The sequence below is a fragment of the Nesoenas mayeri genome (genome assembly GCF_963082525.1).
Source record: "Nesoenas mayeri genome assembly, chromosome: 18".
Taxonomy (NCBI): domain Eukaryota; kingdom Metazoa; phylum Chordata; class Aves; order Columbiformes; family Columbidae; genus Nesoenas; species Nesoenas mayeri.
In genome coordinates this window covers 7,598,135-7,614,679 of record NC_137566.1, presented here as the reverse complement: position 1 = coordinate 7,614,679, position 16,545 = coordinate 7,598,135, and the positions used below count along the sequence as shown (strand labels likewise).

Here is a 16,545-nt window from a genome sequence, read left to right as displayed (position 1 = left end):
GAGTCATAGTGAGAACAAGCACTTCTCCCAAAAAAATGACAGGTGGGGCTTGAAATTAACAGTCCTTCCTTGAAATTAAAAATCCTTACAATGGTGTTATTCTCCTGCAGATATATAAACACTTTTTGTGTTTTGTTTGTTCTGACTCATCCTATTTCAGACTGACACGTGTACATCTCGTTTGATACTTATTTCTTTATATAGTTAATTTCTAGCCCCATTTGAACGGCACCGCGATCAGCAGCCACACTTCATGCCAGATCCAAAGCGCCCGTTTTACTGGACCTCATGGAATTAGAAACTGAGTGCAGTCCCACCCCCCGTGCCCAGCACACACACACACCAGCTACAGGTGAGTCCCCGGAGACGGGCTCTATTGGCCAGTACGGGACAGGAGCTCTACAGGGGTGTGTTACGTGGGGAGAAAACGGGGGACAACGATCTATGAAAACTACTGGTTTGGTTTAAGAGTCATCTTAATGTGGCACAGTTCCCACAGAACAGCACAGCGGGCCCGGCCACCCCTCTCAGTCTGATCTCCCACGGAGCGTGGGGCACAACTGCAGCCCCCACCCCACCGCTGTGGGGATGGTCTCCAAGATCTACATCGTATGGACAAGACAGGGAAAGTCTCTGGATGCTGCTTTTTTCCCCCCAGGATCCTAAGCAACCTGTAAGCAGCAGCGTTTCAGAACCTCTGTGCTTCCAACGCATGGGGGCTTCCCAGTGGCCCGCGCAGGGACAGCAGGTCTGGCCTCCCCTGGGGTCTGCAGCGTCTAAGTTCCCAAAACTTAAGTCACTGGTATTTACGTCACTAAACTCAGGTTTTCATCCCCACTGAAATCTATCCTACGTGCTTTTGAGCTTCTTAAGAAGGGGATTTCAAGCGCTGAATCACTCTGTAGCAATGAAAATGCACCAAACACCCAGGTGATTCTCAGCATAGGGTTACGCTCAGAGTCAACGTGTGTCTGCAGAGACGAAGCGCAGGCCCAGGACCCCGAGCAGGGAACCGGGAACCAACCAGGAGTCAACAGGGAAACAAACCTCCAAGCATCTCTAAGCCGTGAGTTAGTTGGAAGGAAAGCGAGCCTTGGAATTAAAGGGTGCGTTTGAAAACCAAAGTGAGGTAAGAAAATAAGAGGAAAAAAAACCTTCCAGATAGATCATCCCCAACTTCATACTGATAGACACGAATGACACGACGATACGCTATGCTAGTCAAAGAAAAGAAACCAAGTAAATGCCAAAAAAGAAGGAAGAAAGAACAGAGGAAAGAACACATCCAAACACGGCCACTGCAGCGGAGCCACACTCCAAGCCAGCAGCACCCTGCAGCAAACACGAGCAAGTACTTAATGAAGGGAAATTATTCCAATGCTGGTTGCACATACACAACAATAATTTTTAAATTGTATTATTTTTCTGTAAGTCACACAAAAGTGAGACTCTTGCTAAGAGACAAACTGAACTCTTGCAGTTAATTCCTCTACGGCTTCTTTAAACTCCAAATCCTTCTCTCTCCTGACCCCAAAAACACCCTCCATGCAGCACCGGGTGTGCACGAGCGGTGCGGGACGCTCAACAGCTCGGGTCTCGAGGCTCCTCGGCAGCTCTGCCGCCCCTCTGCCCAGGCAGGCCGAGCGCAGCCAGCGCCTCTCTGAGCTCGGGCTGCGTTTATCTAGTCACGCAGAATTAAGGGCAAACCCTGCCCGGCGTATCAGCGGCCTGCTGGTAATTTGTTCAACAAAAGAGCTTGGCATGGTGATCTCCAACTCTGACCCTATGGCTTTTAGTAAATGGCTCCTTTCTGTTCGCTCGTTCTCAGATACCAGAACTAATCTACAAAACGACTTTACAAAGGAGCAGAGAATTGGGCATCCGTTCCAGGAAAATCTGCTTGGTTCCATTAAACTGTACAACAAAAATGGGGCGAATTATTTTTATCTGTCAGAAACAGCAGAACACAAGACACTGCGATGGTTACAGAGCACATAAGAAGCACAGTTATCTGCAGAGATTCCACCCTTTTATTATGAAAAGCTGCTCCCCAGGAGCAGGTTCCTGCTCTGCAGGCGAAGCGAACCCGCTGCACCAGGCCCAGCCGCTTTGTTCGCCTTTACACGAGCTCTCATTACAAAGCCGCTGTTGTGCTGCAGACCTTTAATACTAAAGAAATGTAAATGGACAGACACACTTCCAGAGGGTTTGGCCATCTCGAGACATGTAAAGACCTCATGATATCCTTTCCACTTCGTGACAATGACCAGCACGTGTCCACATCACGAACTATTCCTGTGGACACAAAGTGGGTTTGACCCCACAAACTCGCCTGCAGTTTGATGGTAGGTTTTCACCTCTCAAGAATTTAATCCTTGTGGGGCGTGGTTATGCAGCAGATTAAAAAACGGGTGGTTCATTTTGCAGACTAGAGTTCCAAGATAAATAATTTCAGTAAAGCTTCTTCATAGGAATCTTCCCTCCACCTTACCAAAAATGGTCAATACTTGGAAGCTTTAATTGTTCTGAGAATGGTTATAATGGAAAAGTTTATTTCACTAAGCAAGTCTCTGTTGGAAAACCAGGAATGTCAGTTGTTTTCCAAGGCCAGACTATTCCATGTTCTCCCACATCTCATCAGATTGAGAGTTTTCTCGTGCAAGCCCTCAGAGAGCGGAACAAAGGCTGGACTGCATGGTATGCCAGTGCTACTCAATAATTTCTCCTGCTTTTGACTAGGAAATCGTTACGTTTCTATGAGTTTATACTTAATTGACTCCAAACTCTTGTTTCCTGTGTCTGCTCCTCAGCCACAGGTCGCTCTTTTCAAATAAAAGGGGTTTCAGCGCAGCTTTCACAAGCTATGTAATGACAGAAGAGAACAGACAGAGCAGACCACACCACACTTTTAAAGATATAAAATTCGATACTAACCCATCTAGCAGGTAAGTCCTGTAGAATGTGAAGATCCAAACATCAGGCAGCAGGACAGAGACAAGACAGTAAGAGAGGGACAGAGATTTGGGTGGGAAGCAAACATCAAAAAGTTAAAAATCGTATTTACATTGCATTGTTTCATGAAGACACATCCAGAACTATTTGTAAACACACAGAGACAGAGAATCACAGGATTACAGGAGAACAGAGCCCACCTCCTCTAAAGCACAACCCAAGTGCATCAGAACCGGCTAAGGACGCCGTCCGAGCACCGTTACCTGTGGCTGCTGCAAACATGCTCTTCAGTTCACTGCAGGTCTCGACCTTGAGACATTTTATTTGTAACACAGTTGTTAAATCTTTACTCCTTCTCCTAGGCAAGGATATTACTAGACATCACCTCAAGTGTTTACAAAGTAGTCTTAAGTGTTTCTCCACAGCTTCTTTTTCTATTAAAATTCTAGTAAGATTTGTAATATACTATTCAATACGAAAGGAGCATTAACAGAAACACCACTGGCACTTCAGTCTCCTTCAAGGTCTTTGTTCCCCACCCCGAGCTGTGCTGCAGACCGCTTCAGGAATTACTGGAGAAGAGTGAAGTTCTGGATAACTGGAATTAGTGCAAATAAATTAATTCAGAAGCAGAAATCTTTAAAGCCTGGCATTTCAGGGCTTTCCTCTTCCCTGGAGCTAACGGGGCCTCCCTCAAATCCCAACTGCAGGAAGTGAACAAGTCACGAATGGGTTTTTTTTCAGCAGGAAACATTGACAACTTGGACAGACCAAAGAGATATAGGACAGACACAAATATTAGCCGAGGAATTCTTTGAGGGCAGCTCCTGGGAAGACAAACTATACCTGGTCTCCTGAATCCACTGGTGGAAAGCATTGGCATGCTGAGCAAATTCCTGGCGCAGTTTGTCATTTTCTTCCTGCCTTCGTTGTTCCTTCTGCAGCTCCAGTTCACGTTCCTGAGAAACGAACAAAAATCATTTCAAACAGAGAAATTACGTGATTGCTCCCATTTACAGAGCCCCAAAAACTAGGAGCTGCAGAGCAGCAGAGTGCTAAAGCTCCAAACAAGACTGAGGGCTCAGAGACCATCCTGGATATCGAGACAAAATCATCTAAGACAACACAGAACGTTCCTACCGAAGTCCTGAGAACTGGAGTTGAACCAGCAGCTACTTCGCTGCACAGCATGGACGTGAAACATTTGATAGTTAGGAAGCGGGGGACATGTGCTTTGTCTTTTGAAAGACAGCAAATGCAGGACCATGAAAACAAGTTTACAGCTAATGGAATGTTTTTCTTTACTCCCAATTTTTGAGATATTTCCTTTTGTAGCATAGTGACAAACTCCTGTATGGATTATCTTGAACGACAACCTTCAGGGAAGGCTGGAAAGGTCATAAACTACGAAAAGAGTTTCTCTCTGACTTGCCTTGATAATTTTCTGCAGATTCCTCCAGGTTTCTTCAAGAGCCTCCATAGTAAACCAAGTGTACGGGTTGGAGGCTACGCGGAAGCTCTTGATCTGGCGATCGAGCTCGGCCAGCTGGTTGAAGTCAGCCTGGGCGGAACTCAGTGAGGAACGGAAAGCATCGTGAGCTTCTCGCAGCGCTTTGATTTCTTCCAGCGAGTTGCAGCGCACGGGATCTGTCAGGTCCTCTTCGGCGTTCTCAAACCAGCTGTTGAAGGCAGACGCCTTCTTTGCAAAAGTCAGGAACAGATCCTCAACCTTGACAAGAGAAAACAATCCAGTTGTTCAGTTCAGTTCCGGAGTAACGCAAATATTCCAGATGAGTGGATCTGGAATTAACATACATCAATGACAGTTTGCCTTTATTACTTATTTCTTGCAAACATGTAAAAAAATCCTTATGACAAGGCATCAGGATCTCCATAATCATTAGCTGCAAATGAAAAAGCTGCAGAAGGTGCAAGTGTTGAGTGTTTTTTTGTTTCCAAAGAGAACAATTAGATTTTTGTAGCCCCAGGGTTTGGCCACTTACCTTTCTGAAATGCTCCTGAGCCTCCAAGAGTTTCTTTTTCCTGGCAGCAGAATTGGAAAGCAGCTGATTCCAGCGTTTCATCAAGGACGCGTGCCGAGCCTCTATGGCCTTGGACTGGATGTGTTTGGCTGCAAGGAGCTGGTCCTTCAGAGCAGTGATGTTTGCGATTCCCTCCTGCTGGAAAGCCTGAAGTCCAGCATCAAAAGTTTCCTGAAGCATTAAAAAAAAAAGATTGTATTTTTATGTAACCATTCAAATATCCTGCACATATTTCAAACGTAAACACCAGATCCTTGTGTTGCAGAAGAGTTCACTTGTTCTCTCCATCACTTAGGGGGTAGACCCAGCGTTAGCACTCACCTGTTTGGTCAGCAGCGTCTGCACAGATGAGAGGTCACGTCCATAATCATCTGTCTTCAGACTGTTCTCCTTCTCACCTGGAAAATAAACCAAATTTAGTTAAAATGTCAATGTCTCCAGCTCAGACGTTCCCTCTACGGCAGATCAGGTTGTCTCAGAAGCATTAATCAAGTGCAGCACTGCTGATTACTTTGGGTTTAGGTCTCCTTGTTACAACAGCAAGTGAGGAGCTATTTGAGATCTTTTGAAGAGCATTTCAAACTCCTTTGTGACAAGGTGCTGTGCCCCAGTTCAGAACGTACCTATCCACGACTCCACGACATCTGCTTTCCAGTTGAACTGGAGGAAGGCAGAGTTCTCATCCAGTTTGGCTTTCCTCTGAGCTGCTGCTTTCTCCAGATCGGACACCTTGCCTCTCAGGCCCTTCATCTTGGCTGTGATGTTCTCCACATGGTGATTGTTCTACGTTACAGGAGAGACAACAAAACAAAACACACACTGTATCATCTTAAGGTCTTCCAAGGCATCCAGGAAGTTGGTGACAGAGCAAGGACTTCAACTGAAAGATATTCTCTAAGAAACAGCTTTGAAAGCAGTTAACACCGACAGCTTATTCAGCTGCAAAATGAGTAAAAGCTCTTTTCAAAGAGATGACAAATCAGAGAAGAGTAAGTTTACTTTGATGTGAAACATCCTGGGCAGCCTTTGAAGCTCTTTCTTTATGATTTTACGCTCACCTTTTTAATGAGATCCTCTCCATTGGTACAAACATCGTTCACTCTGTCTTTGTGGACAGTGAAATCAGTCTCGAATGCTTCGTGCTTTTTCAGCAAGCCCTGCAAATACAAGACACGGTCACTTTTTAATATAGTTTCTCACCACTTATTAAAAATAAATCAAAAAAATAATTTATTGTTATAAATCAGCTAGCATCAACTTTTTTTCTGACAAAAACTGTTAATCTTAGCTGGTTAGCAAACTTGCTGTTTTTCTGTGGACAGGAGGAGACTGATATCGCCTTCCAGTATAGCTTCAGCCATGTGCATTAACCAGGACGGCGCATCAGAGGTCAAGAGATGCAAAGCTACACCAAACTGGAAGTCATTTCCACAAGAAATAACATACTTGGGATGCTTTCATAAAAGGAATTGATGTTTTTTGCAATGTAGGCCTTCCAAAGGAACCAACAATAACCTCTAAATTGGAAAGACAGTTAAAGAAAAGGTTTGCTAAGCTCTAACCAACAATAATGAAACAAGAAAAAGAGCTGGTAACCTTCTCCATACCTGGATAGCAGCAAGAGTGTCCCCATAGTCCTCGCTGGCCACCAGTGTCATTTTCTCATTGATCCAGGCTTCTTCTTCCTCAACATTTGCCACGAACTGCTGGTACTCCAGAGACTCCTCCAGACGCTGGCCCCTGTATGGGAAAAGAAAGGTAAAATGAGTCAGTGTTGCTTTATGGCTTTTAGATGTAAGATGTAAAACCAAATTACAGCAGCAGAAAACCTAAGAATGTGCAGAGACTGAACCCTAAACACGCAATCGTTCACACGTCACCTCTCCAGCAGCAGAGGCAATGGCTGCAGCTCCCCATGGTCACTGGGCCACAAAGGGCCACACACGCTGCAGCTACTGAAGGACTAAAATGAATCATTTCTCCCAACAGCTTCTGTTCAGAAAAACATCCTGGTAGCAGATTAAAACCAGAGAATTTCAAGTCTATGCAAGAAAAGGCTAAATGCAGCATACCTCAAAAAAACCCTCATGTTTCTAGCGAGGAACATTATCATTAAAACTCCTGTCAGTCATCTTTAAGAGTCTGTCATCAGTGACATGTGCTAAACCTCAAAATTCAGTAAAACTGGTCATTATAAGTCTATGTAACTGTTCTAGTTAACAGTGAATTTTACAAAAACACGTCTCACACACCTGGCAGCTGCCAACTGTTTTAACTCCTTCCAGTGATCCACAAACTGAGCCAGTCTCTGCTGTATCTCCTCCTTTCCAATCGTGTTATCATCTGAAAGCTTGTTACCGGTGTCTAGAACTCCCTGCAAAGCAGAGAAACACACAGTTAACAGAACACCACTTGCTCTCTTATGCCTTCTATTTGTATTCCAGCAAACCTATTACTGCTTTTCGTATTTGCCACAAGCAAGAAAAACGCTGTTTATAAAGAAATTTGTCACAGAGAGAGGCGTTTACCTGGATAGCAGGTTCATGGGCAGCTAATTCTGCTTCTAAGCGCTTGTGTTTCTTCCTAAGGTTCTGCACACCAGTTAGGTCTCTGCCATAGTCCTCTGAGCTGACCAACAGTTTCTTCTCTCTAAATTCAAGGGAGAGGAAGATAAAATTTTAAAATTACTTCTATAGGTCAAACCTGATAAAAGGGGAAAACAAACCCACCACAAGGAAGGAAATGCTCCTCATAGCCAAAAATCTGGGATGGAAAAAATTGTCTACATGAGCTATCAGCAAACAGCACACTCAGGAGTAATGTGTGGGAGAAAGAAAGGTGACAAAGGGCCTATCACCCTATCACTTCTCTCTGAAGGATGGAGTTTCTGTACCGTTTTCTTTCTGAGAAGATTGCTGCCTTTTGTAAAGTTCACCTGTTGTTGAATGTAGTTTTCCTTGAAAGGACATAAAGGTGATTTCTCGTACAGACACACGCTTGTGGAAAAGGCAAGTTATAAAACCCATGCCACAGACTATGATTGTTGTCAGCAAGCTGTCAGCAAGCACATTCCCCCACACCAGAGCCCAGAAAATCCAAAATACACACTTGATCCAGGACTCCTCGTCATCCATATCACGGAAAAACTGATGCAAGCGGTGGGACTCGTTCAGCTTTGCACGGCGGGCAGCTGCCATGCTCTTAATCCTCTGAAAGCGCCCATTGATGGTCTCGCGTTTATCCTTTACTTGGGAAGTATCGAAAGCGCTGCTGGTCATCAGGCTGTCGGCCTGACTGTTCAGATCCTTCAGACGATCCTGGAAACGTGGGTGAAAATCTCTGTGAATTGCTTGGATCTCATTTCTGTGTCTGTTATGTCAGCATAAAAATCATAATCAGGCTGCTGTGCAGAGTCAAAGTTTTTATTAGGAAAACACGTTTCAACAAGTATATGACTACAGCATGTGTTGAAGTGGTACCTGTAGAATTTGCTGATTACTATGATTTATCTTCCAAAACTGAAAGAGAAAGCAATACCTCATGAGCAGATATATCAGCCTCCAGTAACTGGTGTTTCTTCAGAAGGTTGTTAACTGATGCCAAGTCCTTCCCATAGTCTTCAGATGCCAATAAAGCCTCCACCTGGGGTTGGGGAAGGAAAAACAAGTTGTGTTTTCACAAACCTCTTGAAATTGTGCCTTTAAAACTGTGAAAATTAATTATCTTCTCAATTTTCTACAGTGTAGATAAACCTTTGCCTCATCACCTGATTAATTAAAAACAGATTCTATGCAAATATGCTTCTTCTTACCCTATTATTTATAGATAATAACATAAGAACGTCCACAAGACTTTCAGTCATAATAGAGATTTTTTTCAAAATAAATCTAGGCTTGCTCAAAGTGGACTGTACCCCACAAAACCTGACATCAGCAAAGGGAGTCTAAACTTAGAAAAACAAGTCTTGCAAGTAAATAATGCTTATCTCGGTTACCTCCGAAAGCCAGAAATCAAAGTCCTTGATGCCAGTATTGAAATTCTGTTGCTTATTAGCTTCTTTCAGTTTCTGACTCTTCTCTGCTGATTTCTGCACCAGGAATTGCCACTGGTCAGCCAGGGCAGCCAGGCGTGCCTGTTATAAAAAGATGGAAAGGATAAATGCTACAAACAAAACACTGAAGTTCCGATAAAGGCAAAACCACGATAAGGTACAACTTTGGCTGCTGATTCCAGATACGCAAATTACAGTCGCTATTTCATGCGATAAACTAGAAAATTTTCTATAAAACAAGATTTGGCTTTGAGGGACACCCTCTTCCCTCAATTACCCAAACACTTCTGAAAGCAAAAACTAAGCAAAGCTTCTAAGACTTGTTGTATCTACCTTCACAGCATCCTCGCTGCCAGCACACGCCCCTCTCTCGATCAGGGAGTTCCCCATGTCGATGACTCCGCGGATCCGGTCTGCGTTGGCGTGGAGCTCCGCTTCAAAGGCCTGGTGCTTCTGGTGTTTGCTCTGAATGCCACAAAAGCAAAACCGTTAGAGACTGCACCGAGGGCTCCTAAATTGTTCTCATGTTCTCTCTTTAGCCTGAGCGAAAGACGTTTTCTTTCACAGTAAGAATACTGAGTAATTCTCATTGATCTGAGTCACCATCAAGCTTTGACTTAGCAAAACTGTGTGAGCTGATACACACTTCGAGCAACAGCTGCTGCGTTTTACAGATGCCCGTGCAACGTTCTTTGCATTAAGCGTGGCTGTTACGCAAGTAAAGCTTCCTCACGTTCAGTGCCGTCACCTTTGAAAAGCAGCAATTACACAGACCCTAAGCAGAAGCGCAGTAGATCATCCTTCCTATTCCTAATTTCACAAATTTCTATTTTCCTTCCTAATCTACAGGTAATTAAGAGAAATTGCTGCTGCAGCTGCTTTCCGCACAGTTTTGATATTAGTCAAAGTCATGCATGACCACATTATATATTGAAATCGTGAATTAAGAACCAATAAACTCGATAAAAATAACTGAATTATTTGTTAAATTCTCTGCTGAGTTGAGAGCACCATGAGAACAATAGGAGCCTTGGAGTGAGAAGAAAAATACGCATATCGTATCTATATGATCCATCTGCGCACCAGGAAGGTAACAATAGCACAAAAATGACAAGACAGAATTTACAAGTATTAACTGGAAATGCTAGTAACATTGAACGTGGGTATACAATGCCCTGAGAGAATGGAATGAAAGGAAATGTTAGATTAAAAATAAAAGATGGAAAATACTGTAGCGCTGGCATGAGAAATTCTGCATGAACTGCTTCATTTTGGGAACCGTTAATCCTGAACGCTGAGATTGTAACAACATGTCCTTCAAAGCTAGATTGACCAACATGTGAAATTCAATTAAAAACCTGCCAATTTCATATCTCCACATAATTAGCATGACAATAAGTCCAAGACAAGCCTCTTTTAATATGAACTTTTTTTTTTTAACCAAAAAAAGTAATACAAATTTAATGCATCACAACCCAAGGCAACAAAGACCGATTCCTTCCTTTCTTACTCATCAGCTTCCCCCCTCTTTGTTCTGTGTTCTCCGTCCATATAGTCTCATTTTACTCCACTTCCTGGATTCTACAAGTCCTGTCAGCTTTCTACCTGGCACTAATCTTTTTCTGGAGTGTTTCACCCATATTATTCCCTTCCATGCTCCTGTTGCAAGAACTAAGCCATCTTGGTCTGTCATTTTACTGAATCCTCCATCTTCAGCATTTGATTTTACAAATGCAAACTAACAGAGTTATGTGTCGTGTTAAATCATCACCACTCATAATCCAGACAGGATGACAGGCCGAATAGGGAAATTTGTGAAAAAGGAGGATAGAAACCCATTTTTCTAAGGGCTAACTCCTAAAAAACCCCAGACACGTCACTAATGCACCACAAATTAAACAGATCATGCAGAACACCTGCAAAACGGATACATAAATAAATGAGGCTGAATAGGCATTAACAAAAAAGCCACACCCGGCACATGAAGATCAATAGCTGTACCTGGATGTAGGTCAAGAACTAACAGAAAACAAAGAGATTGCATGAACTGATGGATGAGGCAACAGAGCGCAACCAGAGCTTGTGCTCACACGGAAGCTACGCAAAGAAAACAGGTTCACATACCAGGGCTAGTCCAAACTACTTACCAGCAGTTTGGAAAGCTATAAAACAGATCGAGAGAAGTAGTTCAGTGCATTCATACTACTTCATAAGCCGGTATTAAAACACAAGAGGTAACTTTAATAATTTCTTAATACTGAAAAATAAATGAGACTTCACATTTTAGAAGGTAAGACAGAGACGAGACCCAAGAACTCCATTTCCTTACTTTATCATCTAGATGCTGGGAGAAAGATGGAATGGCTACTTCAGGAAACTTGCCACTGCAGATACCACATATCTTATTAATTATATGCATCAATAATTACCAAGTGAGTTCTATTTTGGGTCTCCTTTAATGCATAATGTAACTTCCATTTTCTCCTTGTTAAACAGAGACCATGTCCAACACGGCATATAATTCTGTTATCACTGAACAAGAATTCCTGAGCATCATTTTTTCAAACCAGAGTATGCTCCATGAAGTCCAAAATTAGCCTTTTATTTTTGAGCTGAAAATCATATTCACCTGGATATTCGTGGGATCCTTATACGACTCATCGCTTGCAGTTTGGAGCTTTTCACTGATCCAGGCTTCTATTTCATCCACGTCGCGACTGAACTGCTGGAGGGTCTGAGATTCTCCCAGCTTCGATCTCTTTTCAATCATTTGAGCTTTCAGACGAAGCCACCTGTATGCCATTAGATAGAGATGTTGAATGAAAAACTAGGACTGTACAAGGCATCACATTTAACAGCTACAAAATGTTGCCAAAGAACATTTTCTGTCAGTCGGTATCCACATCCCATCTAACAGGGTGACACTGACCTGTCCAGAACCTCATTGCGCCTGGTAGCAATGACGCCTTTTGCATAATGATCAGCAGAGATCAACTGGTCAGCAAAAGACTGTAAGACAGCAATTTTCTCTTCCTGTTAAAAGCAGAAACCATCAATTAGAACTGTGATTGCTTAAAGCCAAGCAATGAACAGGGTCTGGAACGGAACAAGACCTGAGGGAGCTAGCAGAAGAGCTCGCCAAGCCACCTTCCATCATCTTCCAACAGTCCTGGCTCACTGGGGAGATGCCATAAGACTGGAAACTGGCAAATGTTACCACAGTCCACAAAAAGGGCTGCAAAGCTGACTTAGTGCCATGATCTAGTCAATGGACTGGAGTTGGACCAAGGGTTGGACTTGATGATCTCTGAGGTCTTTTCCACCCCAGTCGATCCTGTGATTTTGTGAAGACTTTTTTTTTCTTATTTAAATATGCATTATTGTAAATGGGACTATGAAGGAAGCCTATCTCCTACAGGACTGGAGAGTTGAACTTCAGAACTTCTTTCAGCTCTGGCATTTAGGAAAAACGTATCTTTTGGACTTTAAGCTACAGCAGCATGATCTCTCAAAAAAACTAGGCAGCTTTCTGTTACAAGAAACAGAAAACATGCCTTTTCCTGTTGTAAAAGAAAAGAAAAAAAATGATTTCACCTCTAAGAGATTTCCAGAAATACTTGTCACTATTCCTACCCTGTTTGTGGGCAGTGAAATACATCCCCAGCTACATCAGCTGCTTCTAAACTTCTGCAGCAGATTCCAAACGGCTGAATATTTAGAACTGAACTTCAGAAGCCATACATGGTAGTAACTTCTTTTGCTAATAATCTGCAGAAGAAAAAAGAAACCATTTCCCCTTACTTCAGCTGTGCTCCTCACCTGGACATTGATTGCCTTATCAAAATCTTCATGTTTCTTGATGAGCGCCTCCACACTGTCTAAGGAGTCTCCTTTATCCTCCGTGTTCAGGAAAGCCTCTCGTGCAGCCATCCAGTTTTCAGCTTGTTCACAGTCTCGATGAAACAGCTACAGAGAAAAAAAAACCCCAAAGCATGAGAAAGACAGACCAAACCTACTTCTTATCACTATGAAATAATAAGCTTTCTTAGTAAAGGAATTATTTTTCTTTTTAAAGATGCAGCAGAGTACCTGTAGCTCCAGGCACTGGTCTAGCATCATTCTGCGCTGCACCCAGGCCTTCTCTAGGTCTGTCCGTTCCTGCTCTAGAATATCCAGTTTCTCCTTGATCTCTGGGCTGGCGTAGTGTCCATGAGCCAGAAGCTGTTGCCCAAACTGCTCAAATGCCTGGAAGGTGCCGGCCCTTGCATCTATTTCAGTGCGGTGTTCCTGCAAGGTACAGAGATGTGTTATTAAATAAATAGATGGCAGAGATAGAAGTGATCTGTCTTTGGAAATCTAAATGGAAAGTGTCAGAAAAAGGAACATTTGTTGATGTTTATGATACACACTTATATTTCACAAACCTGATGCCTTTCCAATAAAGCTTCAGCTCCAGTCACATCCTTTGCAAGTTCATCTGAGGAGACCAGGCCCCGGATTCCATTGATCCAAGACATAAGGTCTCTGTGAAAACAGATTAAGAGAGATTTTTTTTCCCCTCTCTCCATTGAAATAAGCCACGACAGGAGACATTTCTGTTTGAACCCTCCCCAGAAATATCCCTGTGGAACAACAAGCCGTATATACTTCACTAATAATATACCAGACACACAAATTGAAGGGGAACAGTGTCTTTACCTGAAGTCACTGAGGAAACGCTGCAGGTCATGAGAGTCTCCAAGCTTCTCTTTGCGCTGGTCAGCACGTTTTCCCAGACTATTCCAAGCCTGATTTAACTCAGTACATTTTTCTTGGAGATCTTCAGCAGATTCTGGATGTGACTGGATCAGACGCTGAGCAGTTTCACCAAGAGAATTCACCTAGAATTAGAAAAAGGGAAATAAACACAGTGTAGACAAAAAGAATCTTTTCTACTGTTTCATCTCTACTAGATGAAGAGTTTTTGGTTTTGTCCTCCTCCCAACCTCACCTTGTCTCCAAGAGCTGCCAAGTCTCTCTCAAAGCCTTCATGTTTGCGCTGCAGAGCCTGCACACTGGCCAAGTCATGGCCATAGTTGTCTGTGTTTAATGCTTGATTCTTCTCCTCTATCCATTCTTTTGTTTCATCAGCATCTCTGATTTGAACGAAGGGAAGCAAAAAGAGAATTAAAATGGATATCATATGAGGATCTGTTACCTCGCAGGTCACTGATTTCCAGAAAAGCTCAAGTAGTTGATGGTTTTTTTAAATTATATCCCAAGATGACACAAGCAAACTTTGGCAAAATAGGACACTAGTCCAGGCCTCCCAAACCCGCAGCAAATCCACACTTTCATCCTAACAAGTCTTTCTTTTTCTAGGAAGAATAGAAAGAATTCTTGTTGGCCCACTGGTGGTCCAGCTTCCACTAAAGGAGCTGTGTGTTGAGTATGATTTCTTTAGCACAGGTCCCACAATGTCTTAGAACTCTTACAAACACATTTTACTGAATTAAGACCAAATCTGATACAAACACCTCACCTGTGGAACCTCTGGACTTCATGAGCGCTGCCCAACAGCTGGCTCCGCTCCTCTGCCAACTGCTGCAGAGACCTCCAGCGTTCATTGAGCTCCTGCAGAACAAACCAGCCCCACCGATATTGCAGATCACAGTTTTACAGCATTTCTGTTCGCTCTAGAAACTCTCGTGCTGGACTCACTGAAGTGTTATGATGTCAAACCAGTAACCAGTAACATTTTGTTCACGCTGCTTATCTGCACCTTCTTCATTCTGCTGCCATTTACAGACATGCCAACAACTCCATCTCCATTCTGATAGGCTTTATTTCAGGGGTCTACTGCAAATACTGATAGCAATGCTGGAAGATTTCCTAAATCAGCTACACTTCTATCTTTTACAGCACATAAACTTCATCAAGCAGTCAATAAGATAAATAAGAAGTCAAGATTGGCCTTTCACTGCAGGTGAAGGCTCCTATATTCTGCTTAATTCCAGAAGAATTCACAAATCCAAGCAGCCTAACTACATAATTTAAAGGTTTTTTCCTGAGGATTTAAAATCAAATTATTTTATGTATATAGTAAGATATTGATGTAACCTGAGAAGCAAATGCTGTATATGTCAATACCTCTTTTGAACAGGTTGATTCAAAAAGGTTTATAAAGACTAATGAAATATAAAGACTATGGAAAACAAGGGTAAAAACAAAAAAGCTCTCAGCTTTTAAATCATCACAGAAAAAGTTGTATTATTACCTTGATTGAGCTAAAGGTTGCCACTGTATGTACCATCAAACGCGCAGACTGTATGAAAAGGCAGAAATAAAGAAATGCAGCATTAAAGTCAACTCTAACCAGTCAGAGCCAAAAATCAGACTGAAAAAAACCCCCTCCTTAAAAATCCATAATGACTTTGCCTTGGTCAAAAACACAGACTTAGTAAAATACAACCCTACAAAATGCAGGAAGAAACGCACCCCTAGATTTTAAAGGTTTCAATGAAAATTTCTGCTGAATGCTTAAGAAGTTTTTGTAACGTGCTTGTTGAAGTAAACAAGCAAAGCAAAATGAAAGTCACTAACCCCAAACCAATGCTGACCCAAATGTATGCTGAGAGCAAGACACCGTTCAAATCACTTTGTCAACAGGCTTTAAATAGAAGGAAGTGGGATTGAAAAAAGGGCATGTGAGGAGGTGTATGGTGTAAAAAAAACCGATGCTCTGAAGTTTTTGTTTTACTTCCCTGGTGTGTGCTACTAAGCAATGGCACCCACCTTCCACGGAGAAGCCGTCTTAGAATCAGTTTCATCCTGTTTGAAAAGGCAAAGAAACAACTTTAAATAGGAAGCAAAATCTAAAACTATCAGAATATACTAAAAATCTTTGGAAGTTCTCCATGTACAGTCCTAAACAGAGCACATCCATTTTCACGAGCATCTGCATAATTTTGGGTTATCCCGCCTTGCAGTGATTCGTAGTGCAGGGTAAGACACTCGGGAAATAAAAGGATTGAAGAGAAGATAATATTTTTATGTCCCTTCAAAGTCATTATTGAGTTCCTTCATGAAAATGGACTACAATTACGGCTGAACTTGTACATCCCAAACCTGTTATGATTTCCACACCATCTCAGAAATGAACACTTACCCTGGGCATGGCACCATAGACCTCCTGCAAAGGAACAACACAAGCAACTTGTTATTTTCTAATAGAAACAAAGTTTCTACTCTTTTTGAGCAAGGGAAGGGAGCAGCAGATTTGCTTCCATCCTCCTTCTACAAACTGGTTACCACCAGATCCTTAAGCCAGATAATGCTCGCACAACCTAAACTTGTAGAAATGGGAGTTTGGCTGCTCAGCCATTTACTGCAATAAACCATCTTCGAGCTCAGAAAACAAACAAACTGCTTCAATACTCGGTTAGCGCTGGATACAATTATTTACAGAAATAGCATAAGTGTGTGAAAAGCTTGAAAAAAAAGTTACTAAAATAAAAAAGC

At 42.5% G+C, this 16,545-nt stretch overlaps 1 protein-coding gene across 6 annotated transcripts in view; it reads right to left on the bottom strand.

The window, feature by feature from the left end:
• The window catches only part of SPTAN1 (spectrin alpha, non-erythrocytic 1), a 45,940-nt gene that overhangs the window by 3,171 nt on the left and 26,224 nt on the right, over positions 1-16,545 (bottom strand). For 4 of the 6 annotated variants that reach the window (XM_080355658.1, XM_080355656.1, XM_080355657.1 and 1 more), the window contains 25 exons: positions 16,193-16,216; positions 15,820-15,855; positions 15,302-15,349; positions 14,567-14,658; positions 14,036-14,180; positions 13,744-13,925; positions 13,470-13,569; positions 13,135-13,332; positions 12,865-13,011; positions 11,975-12,078; positions 11,675-11,837; positions 9,379-9,510; positions 8,989-9,126; positions 8,532-8,636; positions 8,103-8,311; positions 7,523-7,643; positions 7,247-7,368; positions 6,602-6,734; positions 6,053-6,151; positions 5,618-5,777; positions 5,316-5,392; positions 4,956-5,165; positions 4,385-4,681; positions 3,799-3,911; positions 2,935-2,952 (listed from right to left, as the gene is read on the bottom strand). In XM_080355658.1, the coding sequence (XP_080211784.1) occupies positions 2,935-2,952; positions 3,799-3,911; positions 4,385-4,681; positions 4,956-5,165; positions 5,316-5,392; positions 5,618-5,777; positions 6,053-6,151; positions 6,602-6,734; positions 7,247-7,368; positions 7,523-7,643; positions 8,103-8,311; positions 8,532-8,636; positions 8,989-9,126; positions 9,379-9,510; positions 11,675-11,837; positions 11,975-12,078; positions 12,865-13,011; positions 13,135-13,332; positions 13,470-13,569; positions 13,744-13,925; positions 14,036-14,180; positions 14,567-14,658; positions 15,302-15,349; positions 15,820-15,855; positions 16,193-16,216 (3,173 nt within the window). The remainder of the gene's footprint in view (positions 1-2,934; positions 2,953-3,798; positions 3,912-4,384; positions 4,682-4,955; positions 5,166-5,315; positions 5,393-5,617; positions 5,778-6,052; positions 6,152-6,601; positions 6,735-7,246; positions 7,369-7,522; positions 7,644-8,102; positions 8,312-8,531; positions 8,637-8,988; positions 9,127-9,378; positions 9,511-11,674; positions 11,838-11,974; positions 12,079-12,864; positions 13,012-13,134; positions 13,333-13,469; positions 13,570-13,743; positions 13,926-14,035; positions 14,181-14,566; positions 14,659-15,301; positions 15,350-15,819; positions 15,856-16,192; positions 16,217-16,545) is intronic. The other 2 variants (XM_080355655.1, XM_080355660.1) reach the window with 1 other exon arrangement.